Below are 13,937 nucleotides of genomic sequence, written 5' to 3'. Positions count from 1 at the left end.
AGATGCAACCTTTCAGCTTGGAGGAGGAAACACAATATCAGCAAAGCACTCAAATATAGAGTTAAGTTGAAAGCAATAAAAAATAATGTAGAATGTGAATTTTAACAGTTGTCCAATAGGGCTGTCGGCTGTGTAGTAACCTGACTTCTGCACAACACAACTGATGGTCTCAACCCCATTGATAAAGCAAGAAATTCCACTAATTAACCCTGATAAGTCACACCTGTGAAGTGAAAACCATTTCAGGTGACTACCTCTTGAAGCTCATCGAGAGAATGCCAAGAGTGTGCAAAGCAGTAATCAGAGCAAAGGGTGGCTATTTTGAAGAAACTAGAATATAAAACATGTTTTCAGTTATTTCACCTTTTTTTGTTAAGTACATAACTCCACATGTGTTCATTCATAGTTTTGATTCCTTCAGTTAGAATCTACAATGTAAATAGTCATGAAAATAAAGAAAACGCATTGAATGAGAAGGTGTGTCCAAACTTTTGGTCTGTACTGTATATAGGTGCAATTAAAACAAAGTATGTATAAACATAGCTGCTATAAACACAGAATGAAAAAAGTGACAGCCCCTTTTACACAATCCACACATCAACTGTCTCAAAACTTAATCATATTCATATATATATATATATATATATTATCTACATCTCCTCCTTTGTAACTAATATACACTTAGCGAGGGAAGTCAATAAGGGATACTGGCTTTTACCCAAAGCCACTTCTTCACTCTACCGCATGAACAGATGAAATGTCCCTAATATTTTGTACATAATTTAATATACATGTAAATATAAGTGCATATAAACACATTTGTGGAATACAAGTCTATGCATCATTTAAGTTTTCTTCTTCCTTGGATTCTTTGTATACACCAGACCAGTGGGACTAGAATGAAAATGTAAATATAAATATGGCACTGAGGAAGCAGATATGTAAATTCACAGCTATAGGCTGTCCATTGTGTGCAAATGTGCATTGTATTCACATTAAGAACCCTACATGAGGCTGCACACATGTGCAGAAAGTGTCGTGGCACACAGAGATCATCATCACACAAACACCAGTACAATAAAACATGTAGGGAATGCAAAATTACAAAAAAGATATATAGATTAACACTGAGATGTATATGTGGATGTGCAGACAGTGCAGACAAAAGGAGTGAATGGCAGTGGGGGGGGTAATGAAACAGTCAGAGATTGTAATCTCATTGACAAACTTTAAGGAGAGCGAATTTCATTCTAGATCGACCGTTCCTTCTGAGAGATGCAGCAAAGAGAGAAAAGCGACTCCCCGATGTGTTCATCTCTGCTGGGGTCACTGAGCTGGAGTTCAGCGAAAATGCAAAGAGAGATTGTTTTATTTTTGTTTTGTTTATCTACTCACTGAGCTACAATTATTCATCCTCCTTCACTTCCTTCGCTCTGACCCCCTGACCCAAGCTCTGACTATAAAAATGGAAGAGCGGCATTAAAGCATCTTAAGTTTATTGAATATAGTGAAAAATCTCTGCACCACAGTCATTCCTTGATGGAGTTATCTGGCCCAACAGCTGGTCACTGTGTGCACTTAGTATGTGAAAGAGAACGCCACCCCGACAGTAAAAACACACTCCATCTTTATGAGCATTTCCAAAGACAAAAGTCAGTTCACGCACACACACACTGTTTAACCTCGGCACTGATTTATTTATTTCAGGGAGTTGGTCAACGTTTCGGTGACAAGAAGCTTTCTCAAGAAGGTTGATGTTTCGAGAAAGTTTTTTGTGAGCGAAAATGTCGACTAACTCCCTAAAATAAACCAGTGCATTGATGAAAAAGTCTGTGCAGGAATTGACTTCTTTCTTTGGAAATGTATCTCCGGGGACTTTGACTCCCTGCACCACACAAGAGACGAGGCGAGGGATGCGGGCGTTACCTTCAACTCTTCTCAGAATCAGAATCAGAATCAGAATCGGGAATATTTTATTGATCCCCGAGGGGAGATTGAGTCACTTGCAGTTGCTCAAACTCTAGAGAGAGAAATCTCTAAAGCATGAGTGACAAAATAAGAAATAGAAAGGAAATAAGAATTATAAAAATATGTGCAATAGACTAAGTATGAATATGTGCATTAGAATTTATATAGATAAGAATTTGTATAGATAAGAATAAATAAGAAAAAGAGAATATGTAGAAGTATATACATTGTGGCTTTGCACTATTGAATTATTGCACAGTTATACAGCATAGAGGTATACAGTCTCTTAACTCAAGGACACATATTTTGACATTTTTCATTGCAGCTGTATTGCGGCAGACAGGTGGCTGTACAAAAGGGTCAGTGATGTAATGTTTCAATTTTGGAATTGCTCATACAGACGCACTTTATGGTATCTGGTAAATTTATTGTAACTTTAATGCTGGCCGCTCTAAGGGCAAGACTGCGCGTGTGTTGTGTTGAATTGTGAGTGGGTGTTTTTGTGAAAAGAGGAGAGAAAGGTTACCCGTTCATGTGAAATGAAAAACTCCTTGACTGGTTCGCATTTGAGACCTTTGACCTTTTAAATATTCATATCTATTCATTGCTTTGGTCCTGTGACCTTTAGATAACAAATCATCCCCAAATAATTGTGGTCCAAGGTGACATTTTAGGAGCAAAAATTCATCAATCTTTTCAGAAATTCCACTTGTAATATTCTTTTAATACGAACCCAAAAAATACAAAGTTGCCACACTAAAAAGCAAAAAATACTTGAAATAAAAATGAACCGATTCAACGTCTGTTTCTGCTTTATTTGTTGACAAATTAAATATTTTTCAGGCATCTGTTTTGTGCAGAAACATAAACTAAAGCTGGCAAGATGAAGGGATGAAGATTTTTTTTTTCTTACACATGAGATACATCAAATATTTTAAAGGAACAAACATTTTCCATCTCTCTGGCTGCCACTCTTTCTATTTGTACCTTATTCCAACCCAGGAGGATTTTCCCTGCCAAAAAACGCTAATTCTCACACTGACGGGCGAAGGATTGCACAGCTTTTACAGCCACTAAACCTGCGAACGTAAGACAATAAGAAACTGTGTAATTCAAAAAACACACGCAAAGGGTGAAACACACCCCTAACTGTGCCGCCGAGCAAGCAGCATCACAGTGCGCATTCCCTATTCACATGTACCTAAATTAGGAAGTGTGCATACATTTGGTGCAAAACTGGCCCTCTTCTATGCAAATTATGTTTTTTTTCGCATTGCAAAAACAGTCCAATTCACAAAGACGGGCGCTAACAGCCACACGCAGTTAAGAGTGAAATTATTAGTGTCTTCAGAGAGTTGGTGGTAAGTGAAGTGCATGTCTAAAGGCCGTCACACCCAGACACAACAGTGAGCAGGAGAAAGTATCATCACATCAGGTGAAAGCAGATATTTTGAAGGAGAATATCACTTTCTGATTTAACTGAGACCGAAACTATTTGCAGATGCAGGTTGTCAGGTCAAACAATTCTCGCTATACTTGATGACATCATGGGTGACGATGAGCTGGCCAGCCAAAGAGGCCATGCAACACTTGGGATTGTCTTGCCTACGTGTTCTTGATGCAAAGGCAACGTTTACACTTTGCCACATAGACACCTGCAAACAGGCAAAACAAGAGCAAATTGCACTCAGCTGCAAAACTTTATGGATGCGTTTGCGGTGTAATATCATTAGCACAATGTCGTTTGTGAACTGGACCTTGAAACCTGGCAGATAGCAGCCGCAAGCGATGTGCAATTCATGGCGCTATCTGCCGCCGCAATCTATTCTTTGTGAATTTGCTCCTGAGAGTTTTAGCGCAGACAGAAAGACATAAAAACATAACCGTTTTACAATCTATACACTGACCAAAATGCCTGTATAATATATTTAATATTTTTTCAACAAGTGTGCTTCAGTGCAGGGTGTTTACACTTGAGCAATTATTCATTTTCAAAACGATCAAAACAAAATTTAAAGGCAAATCCACCCAGATGACGCTGTGCGAGTCCCTCTCTTCCTGCCTCTCTTGCAATGTGAGGCCCTTCGAAAATTGAATGCCAGTTGTTTTCCAGCCCCTCTCCTGCTTGAAAAGACTGCCAACCTCTGCACCCTGCCAGTGCTTGCCTCTCACCCATTCTCTAACCTTCATTTGGCACACAAACAATGGAAAAATTGGTCTGCCCATCCCCCTGCCCTCGCCAGTTCGGTACTCAACACCGCTGCTTTTGAATTCTGCCATGGTGGGGGAGGCACCCAGTGAGCCGTGCCATTGTTATTCGTCTCTTCTGAAGTGGAGAGGGACACATGCACAGATACGGGTGGGCACACATGCATGCACTTACACACACACACACACACACACACACGTAAATCATTCTCTGCGGGGATTTTGAGGTGTACAATAATAAATTCCTCGAAAAATGTCAAAGGCAGCCTCATCTATCACAAAAGCCTCTCTTCAATGACAACCACAATTCATTACAAACAACTTGCATTGGGATTTGTTTTCACAGAAAATTCAGACAACTCGTCAGCTCCTCGGCGTCCCTGTGATGGTGCCGTCCCGGTGCCCATCGGTATGAACGCCTCGCCCGGGGTTAATTGGTGGCAGTCGGCTGGCCTGCCATCTGACGGTGGCAGGGTGTGGGCGTGCTGTTCTGCTGATGGCTTGGTAATAAGAAGGAGAGACAGGCAGGCACACTCCTTCTGCAGCCTCCCTGCCCCCCTGCGGGACTGGTGACTGACAGGACTGCTCTTTCTCCTGAAGGCATTACGGACGTACAGACAGCTAAGGAGCAAAGACTATAAATAAAAGTGTGCCATAGTCGTCTGGTCACACTGGTACCAGCCCGTTCAGTTCAACCTCTCCAGACTGCACAGACGATCACACATGGAGAGTTTCTACACCTTCTGGGCACACAATATTTTGAGTGCAAGCTCACACGCCGCATTAGGTCACGTTTGGGTTAAGATGCTCCAATGCATCTTCAGATTCCACTCATGAATATTTCTGTATACATGAATAAACAGAATATCCCCCTTGCGTTACCATGGAAATCATATTAGATGGACCGCGACAAACAACGTTGAGGAAATAAGGTATCTGCACGGCTCAGCATCCCAGCCACTGTCTGTATTCAGCTCTATTAAAATCAGGATATGAGGCTCTGAAAGTAGGATGTGATATCAACAAGAATACATGGGAATCCTTTAAGAGACCATAATATGAATGCCACTTCCTCTTAGAGTCGAGTGTCAGTGGCTCTAACATAGAAGATCCATTACAGCCACACACATAACAAGAAGTCACATTTCCGAGAGGAAACAGAGAGGAATGTTTCACCTTAATTGTGTGACAGCATCTCGGGTAACAGGCTGAGGAGATGTGCTGATAATAAGGTGAAATACAGCATGATGACTGCTGGGTGAGGTGGGACGGCTGGTGGATGAACTAAAGTGTGTGTGAGACGGTTGGGTTGGTGACCAGGGAGGTTTCTACAGCGGCGATCAAAGTTTCATGCTGCACCGCGCGTCGTGTCCCTCGTCCTGTCCATGAAGGCGTTTCAATGTTTTTATCTTTATTTACGCAGGGAGGACAGTCTGACGACACATGCACTTTTTCAGAGCCACACAGCTTCAATCTGAGAAAACAGCTGAAATAATGAAGTTCAGCGAGTGCATCGACTTTTTGGGAGGTTGGCTCATTTTTCACCAACTCTAATGAGAGTAATGGCACTGAATTTTTTTTTGTTTCTCTGTCTCATGCCCAGCGTGCATGCAACACATTAGCATACCTAATGCCAAGTAATCATAGCAATTATTACACAAAGGTGGTGTTACTTTGTGTCCACGCCCTGTAGATTCATAGCACAAAATCTCAATTTTCATCAGACAAATCAGAAGAAAAACTCTGTTCTCTGGCTAACTCTGCTAACTTCCTGTGGGGAATAAAAGGAGCTGCACTTGATGCCTTGTGGGAAAAGAGATTTTCTGCCACTGAAAGTGCATTCTTTTTGTTTAATTCCTGTCTATTTTGCTTAGCCTTGATGAAGCTTCCTTGTTTAACTTGGACTTCTGTTTTTACCAGATTGAGAGATTGCTGGGGTTTCTGTTTCCACTTCTGCCCACCCAGTAGAATATTTTTCTCCAGGGAAGGAGTGACAGCAAAAAAAAAAAAAAAAAAAAAAAAAATAGTGGCCTGCAAAATATGGCACTCTCAGAGGCAAGATTCAATCACACTATTGAAGCGACTTGTAGAAATCACTGGGCTGATTGACAAGTTAGGCTTTCCTGTTCAATTTCGAATCAACTCAAGAGACCTGGGAGAGCATGATGGGAGGATCATGTTAGCCCTTTCTCTTTCTCCAGACTAATCAAGGATCCTCTTCCAGGCTTTTATCTCTGTATGGAGGAGAAAGCCTGGGAATGAGGTTCATTTGACCAATCCTCTAAACAAGATGGGCAGATTTAGATGCATTTCATTAAAATTAACAAAAAAAAACACACAAAAAAAAAAACAGCCTTAAGAGCTGCTACAAGTTGTTATTCTCTCACTTTTATGATAATGCTTGTCACCAGCCATTACTTAACATACTGCGAGCTAAACGCCAGATGGAGCAACTGGAGGCATGGAGAGGATTTGGTCACTTTCCCTGCTTGCACTTTCCCAGCATTTGAACCCTTAAACGAACAAAAAAAAAAACCCTATCTGGTCTGTCAGAGCATTTTAATGACTTCTGCTACTTGCATTGCATCCCTGAAAGTGCAGTTTGATAAAAAACAAAAAACAAAAAAACAAAATCACAATTGAAAAATGAATAAATCTACTGTGAGAGAAATTTCCCCCAAAAGCCTCTGCATAATATATTAAACAATTGTGTGCTGCTGTTAATCTGAACAAAATGTTTTTGTTCCGGTGACACACTTACAGCATCTGTGTGTGCTCTAACATCCTGTTCTAGTCTTTAGCAAGGAAGAGATAATTGGTTTTTTTCAACACCATCCGTCTCCAAGGAGACCAGACTTCTCTCCAGTTATAATCTCCCTCCCCCTCCTCCCATTCCCCCTCCTCCTCTCCGCCCCTCCCTTCACCACAACACTCCATCAATGGTACTGTACATTACAGCTAAAGGATGTTATTTGTGACTGATAAAATTCACAGCGTATGATTTGTGCACATGTGTCTGTGTGTGTACTCTTGCATGTGTTTGTGTGTGTATGTGTGTATATGTGAAGGCAATCAAGTAATGGCCTCATGCCCATTCAGTCAGCCCTAAAATATGCCAGACTGGAATGGGTGTAAGATCAGTACTGGCACTCATCTAAAGCCAGCTCTCTATTTATTTCTGATGTGATCTGGACTGCCTGTGGTTATGGAAGCTGATCCAGCCTGGAGAGCCAATCAATTAATATAGGACAAGAGGAAACGCAGGAAAATGAGTTTACAATGTGTTATTATAGCAATAATGCCCAAGAGAGGGGGCTTCTTTACTGTGATTAGCGGTACGACAGGGATGTTGCAAGACGAGTTTTTTCTGAAAAGACTTAGAATAAAAAAAAAAAAAAAAAAAACACACGCAGCCATCTGCCAAAATGACAGAAGAGGTCTTGAGGCGTGCTTCCCTGCTGGGCATCGAGACTGAAGCCATGTTACTCCTTGACCACCCAGACCCCAGCCGGTGTATCTCTCAACAACACACAGCCCCCATGTGACTGAGAACTGGCTCCCATCCAGACAGGTGACCCTGCTCCTGCAAGGATGATGCACAGCAAGCCCACTCCCTCTTGCACAACAGGCAACACGGGGGCTGAAGAGATGATGGACAATGATGAGTAGAATACAAATTTTTCAGGACCCAAGGTAAGAGCAGGTGCACGACCCTTGTCCTCGCTTCGTTCCTCTTTGCAGCCTCCCTCCTACACACACTCAAAAACTCCTCTCTGCCCTGCTCAATGAATGGGCCTTTTCCTTTTGTAATGAACTGCATGAGCAACACAGCACAGAAACCGAACGAGAGAGAGAGAGAGAGAGAGCCTGAGAGAAGGATGCACTGTCCATGTGGTGCATAAAGAGATGGCATTATTCGTTCATTTATCTGCTCCATTCATCCATCATTCATAAAATACAATGTTTCTGAGACACTGAGCAACAACCCAACTGCACCACAGCCGCTTGGTGCTGTCTGTTTGGTGAGGCCACGAGCTAAGTAGCTCTGATCTCCATGAGGAAGGGTAAACAGGCACGTGGTGTTGACAGTCGAGTCAGGCCCAGACCCTCTGCTTGAAAATTCATCAGTGCAGCACATCACCATCCTGCTCTGTAAATGTCTGTCGGGGGGACCATCCGCACTAAAACAGATCTATCCCCAGTGGTTTAGAGAGCTGAGACACAGATAGGAGGGGATAAGGCAGAGAAAAAAGATATTGCTTTGTCTAAAATGGTTTATGGAGGGGATGGAAAAGAGGGAACCCAAGCCAACAGATGTATAAAAACAAAGTGAGAGGGAGAAGTGAGTGAGTGAAAGGGATTGTGAGAGAGCCGAGCGGAGGGGGGGGGGACGCGGGGAATAAGGCAAATTGCGTATGTGTGAGACAGGGTGAAATGTGAGAGGGAATGGGGGCCCTGGGAGCTAACAGCCTAGGAAAAAGGGTGTTGGTATATGAGGTGGTGGTGAGGTGAGGCGAATGGGGAGAAGGTGCCCTGGTTAGAGGAGACAAAAGGAATTCCTTGGAGATTGGTGCTCTGTTTATTCCTCTTTTTTCGCTACTTAACAATTACCTTAAAAAAGCACCTATTTTTCATGTTGTTTGTTGGAACTATTAATGTAGAGGCAGAGGTGGGGGGGAGCAGAGAAGAGAATAAAAATAATAAAAATACAGAGAACACTCTTACCTATGCAATCTGTCCTCCAGTAGCTCAATGTACTTGGTAGTGTTCTCTTTCAGTCTGCTTTCTGTATGGAGAGAGAAACACAAAGAGAAGCGGCAGTTACTTACACTTCATTTACCACTTTTATTAGCCGCGATGGGGTATCCTAGCAACAAATCACAGCTCCAATGCCATTAAAACCCAGGGTCATTATCTATACTGTATGTGGGGGCTATTAGGAAAGGTAGTCATCACAGTCTGTGCTGGCGCTGTGCTGAGAAACTACCACAGCGGAGAGGCCCAGCTGTCTCTCTCTGAAGACAAACACACGATGCTGCAAGATCACTGCTCTCTCTAGAGGGGGATGAGAGGGGATAAAATTAGAGCAGGCCCAGGGATAAAAGGAGATTTAATCCTGGCACAGGTCCTCAAATCGTGCCAGATTTTCTATGGGGCAAAAAGTTGGATGCATAGCTCATGTTGCATCCTGCCCCCTTCTGCCAGCGGTGTGCTGTGCCTGAGGAGGCTGGGTGAGCCGCAGCAGTCAGGATGGAGAGGAGGGCAATCTGGGCGCTGTTAATGAGCTCATGTATGAAACATGAGAAGAGGCCCCCCGCAGCAGCAGAAACTGCACACAATGGAATGCACTTGTATCAAATCGCACCGTATCGCACACGCACACACAAAGCACACGCACACACGTTCACCAAACGCTGGCCGTAGGAATCCGCCCATTTCAACATCCCCACCAATTCGACAGCCATGCGCTCTCACACTCTCGTGCGGTGACGCAAAAGCTCCCTCTCATTCAATGGGGCTCACACTGAGAGATAGTAAGCTAATTGGGTGTCCTGATTGAAATGAGAATCACACTGAGGTTTTGAAATCTAATTTGTATCATTCTCTCTGATGGTGGTTATTAGACAGCATCGGCTCCGGGATGAGACAAGCTGGGGGTTGGCACAGCGGGACGACAGTGAACGAGTAAAAGTTGAGCGAGTGGAAGTGATTGTGCGACACCCACACACACCCACACACACACACACACACACACACACACACACACACACACACACACACACACACACACATTCTTGTCCATACTTTGCAGGATAAATGAGAAGAAGACAGTCAATCTATTTATGGGGGTGGCGTGTGTGTGTGTGAGAGAGTAAGAGAGAGAGAGAGTCATTTTGATTCAAAGTCGCCAAATATGTTCATCAGAGGGAAGGGGGAGGCCTGTGGAATAGATATCACATATCTGGTGAACATATCTGGTGTGTGAGGACCAGACAGCTCACTTACCGCCCCTCTAATTGCCATGTGAGATCCTATCCCACCTGACAGAGTCTCCCTTGTCAGCTCCCATTCATGCCGGCTCCGTTAGGCAGCGTGCAAGGAGATAGCCACTGAATAATACATGGGGGGCATTAAGCCTGACTGTCAATGGCACAGAGCATGTACAGATGCGAGATGACAAAGTGGGCTAAGGCTTGAGCAAGAACAAGAGCCGGATTTAGAAATGCACTGCGAGGAATAGAAACAGTCAATATAAAAGGCCGATGAAGATGTAAGATAGAGACGTGAAAGCCTTCGACGTTCGAAACAATGCCTCGCCGCTGATTCTGATTTCATTTCTTTCTGTGCTGATGCTGTAAGCCTAGACGTGTGAGAGCGTCATTCATTCACACAAGCCAACCGTTGGCAAAAATGGCGAAAAAACTTCTGTGCCTCTCCTGGTGTGACAGATGAAAATAATCTTTTCTTTACAGTGTGATGTCTGAGGCATGGCACTGGGACAAGACATCAAGCAGGAAGACACAGCAAGCCACCTCCTGTGCTGAGTGGAACCAGAGCACTGGGTGATATTACCACTTCCTGTAAGCCTGCAGGAGGCTGCTGTCATTGGCAGGCCATGTGAATAAAATCTGCACTCAAAAGCCTATGAAGAAGAGGGCCACTCATTTAGCCCGTGATGCATGCGGCAGTATATTTAGTGTTTAAGAAATCTCACAACGGCATTCACAGATCCAGCATTAGCAAATTCATGAGCTGAGTTTCCCCTCACACCAGTGATCTCAGCATGCACTAAACATCACTGATTGTTGCCAAGGACTCTGGCCAAAATCGAAGAGGCTTTCCATTCATAATAGAAATGCAGCACTGAGGCGCTATTGAGAAAAGGACGATAATGTCTTGCTTGCCTTTAACACAAAAGGGTCATTCTTTTCATAGGTCAAAATACTCATTCATTACACTAATTAAGAAATAATTACTCCAGTTAAACAGATTCAAAGTTGACTGTAAATTATGAATATAACGATTATCATCAGTAGTTTAGACAGAGCAAATGGAGCAGACGTACAGTGCAGGAATGCATAATTCCCAGTGATGAAGTTGCGTGCTTTAATGAGCCTGTAGAAGTTAACAATAGCAAGGTGTTCGGATTTGCTGTGCTGTATTATGGGCATTTGTATAGCTCTCTAATTGAAAGTGAATAATGCAGTAATTTCTTCATTGCCTTGTAACAATGAAAGCGCCCAACATCTGCGAGACCTCCGTGTTGTCAAACAAATTAGAGGCGGCTCCATGCAAACGCAGCACCACTGAAGCGCATGTTATGAAGGGGTCGGCATAATAAGGCAGAAGAGAAATTGTGTGTCTTTGTAATTGAGTTGAAGGCACTGACTGTGATTAATGTCTTTAAGCCCGGCCCAGGCTGTTCCAGTGCTACAGCGCTGCAGGTAACACAAACACACAGTCAGCATTTGCAGACACTCATATTGTATGAATATATCTGAACTTAACAGCAGCCCAGCAGCATGGCTAATGGAGGGAGAGAGACAGACTGATATCTCAGACAGACACTCAATAACCCATGATGCTTTAAGGCTCTGGGATCACAAAGCATGGAAGTACACAGATTGCAGCTAGCACAGCATAACATATTGTGGGGCTAGGCACTAATGCACAGCGAAAAGGAGTTATTTGACAAAAAATTGGCTGTGCATACAAAATCTGTGCTTGGACGGATATATATTTCAGACTTGGGCTTTGAAATGTTCAGGCTAAAATGGTAGACACACTCAGTGTCGTTATATTGGAAATCAAACTCACCAGAGTTTGTTTAGCAGGAGCCTGTGAAGTTACTTTGCCGTGGGCTGCAAAATAACATTTTTTTTCTGATGATTGAATCTGAGCAGACACACAGAGACACAACGAAGAGGAACTCACTCCCAAAATGCGCAGTCCTAAAAAGCTCTCCCGCTCAAAGACTCTGCCGCCATTTCACCTGCTCACATTCCCTGCTCCATTTAACTCTCAACTTATTATATTTTCTGGAAGACACAACCAGCACCAGGCTGATGCATTTTCCAGCTCTGGGCTCTACAATATGTCCAACACATGAGCTGCTGAAAATGGATTCAAAGATTTTTTTTTTATTTAAATCTTCTCTAGAGCATATGGTGGTGGTGACTCTATCAACTTTGCTTTGTTTTTGCAATAATCCATATAGATATGGACACTATGATACTTCTCACAACTTCACAGTGCAATAATACCCTCTGCTGAATCACACGAAAAATGAAAAACTGTCAAAACTTCAGAGCCAAAAACCAGGAAACATTCACCCAGGTCCACTTAGGCACTACACCGCTCTCAATCATTTAGACACCCCTTTGGAGCTGTCATACATTCCATCATGTTCTCCATAGAAGTGCCCTGAAAGAGGCAGAGTCATGAATAAAACATATTATGTCCTCTGCTTTACTATCTGGGCTCCATTAAGAGGAAATTGCATTTGTTTAATTACATGGACTGACAGTATTTTGATGTGCACTTCTGCTGGCACCAAAGAGCTGCCGGACGGGCATGCAGCCGTGCAGCGTGGCCTGGACACGCTCCCAAAACCTGCCAGAGACCGAAAAATAAACACCTTTCCCATCATGCACCACAGCATAGAGGTGACACTGGGGTATGGAAGGGAGAGAGGATGATGAAAATGCAGCACAGGTCAACATTGTGTTTAAAAAATGCAACATGCTTGAACCAAAAATATCACGGTAACTGATTAAACCTCATCATAACAAAATACATGCTGCAAGGACAAACTCAAAACTTTACTTTAAATTCTAGTAGAGATCCCAAGGTTTCCAAAGACGCCATATATGTCCTGCTGAATATCAGGGAAACGTGTATAAAATAATGCAAAAATATCTAGATTTTTTTTCTATTTGATGTAATGGTGCAGCCATAAAACAATGGAAACTTGGGTTTGAATGTTGTACTCAACATAACACTGATGTAGCTTCAAAGAATCGCTGCAACCAGCAGATACGGAAAATATATGTGCCACTGGTGTACAATATGGGGGAAAAATCTACACAGACACTACTTAAATAGAAATTTACATGAGTTCAAGGGGTTAAAAAAAATGTTCAGCTGGAGTCATGTAGAGCAGACAATGTACTACCTGCCTCGCCTAACTGGCAGAGACTCCGCCTGCATACTAAAGTAAGCATTAAATAAGTGTTAACAGAATACAGAGATAAATCAACACGGATGCACCAAGAGTGACATATTCTGGTGCTGCCTCCATATTTGAATGTCCTCACTCCTGGGGGTCATTTGCTCGTCTACTTCAGCTGTTCAATTATTTATTTGCGAATTTAGCCTCACTTGAGATCTCTCTTGGAGACAAAATTATACTCTCAGCAGGGAATCAAACCTCCCGCTATAATGGGTTTGGTATTCATCAGCACTCGTGCCAATGGCAATTTAGGATGTAATGGCTCCCAGGCAAACAACCCCCACACGAGGCAGTACGCTGACATGTTCAACAATCAAGGATCTGTGGAATTTGACTGATTGGACGGACCTTGTTGGGGCATCAGCTGAAATTAAGACTGAAGGCTGGAGTCGGTGCCAGGACAATAGGTTCTTTTCAGGAAAATACAATGGGTTTGCTTGTCAAATGACACTAACGTCACAACCATATGCAAGAAATGCCTCAAAAACCATAGAAGCAACCATCTGGACTTTGAAGTAGACAAGACCCC

The 13,937-nt window shown here is 43.0% G+C and overlaps 1 protein-coding gene across 1 annotated transcript in view; it reads right to left on the bottom strand.

Moving 5' to 3' along the window:
- The window catches only part of disc1 (DISC1 scaffold protein), a 49,583-nt gene that overhangs the window by 13,661 nt on the left and 21,985 nt on the right, over positions 1–13,937 (bottom strand). Inside the window, exon 10 of the mRNA XM_030071126.1 lies at positions 8,902–8,962. Coding sequence (XP_029926986.1) covers positions 8,902–8,962 — 61 coding nt within the window. The remainder of the gene's footprint in view (positions 1–8,901; positions 8,963–13,937) is intronic.

This window comes from Myripristis murdjan, chromosome 15 (genome assembly GCF_902150065.1).
Source record: "Myripristis murdjan chromosome 15, fMyrMur1.1, whole genome shotgun sequence".
Taxonomy (NCBI): Eukaryota; Metazoa; Chordata; class Actinopteri; order Holocentriformes; family Holocentridae; genus Myripristis; species Myripristis murdjan.
Note: the sequence above shows the minus strand (reverse complement) of the source record. Positions and strands in the feature narration are given on the sequence as shown.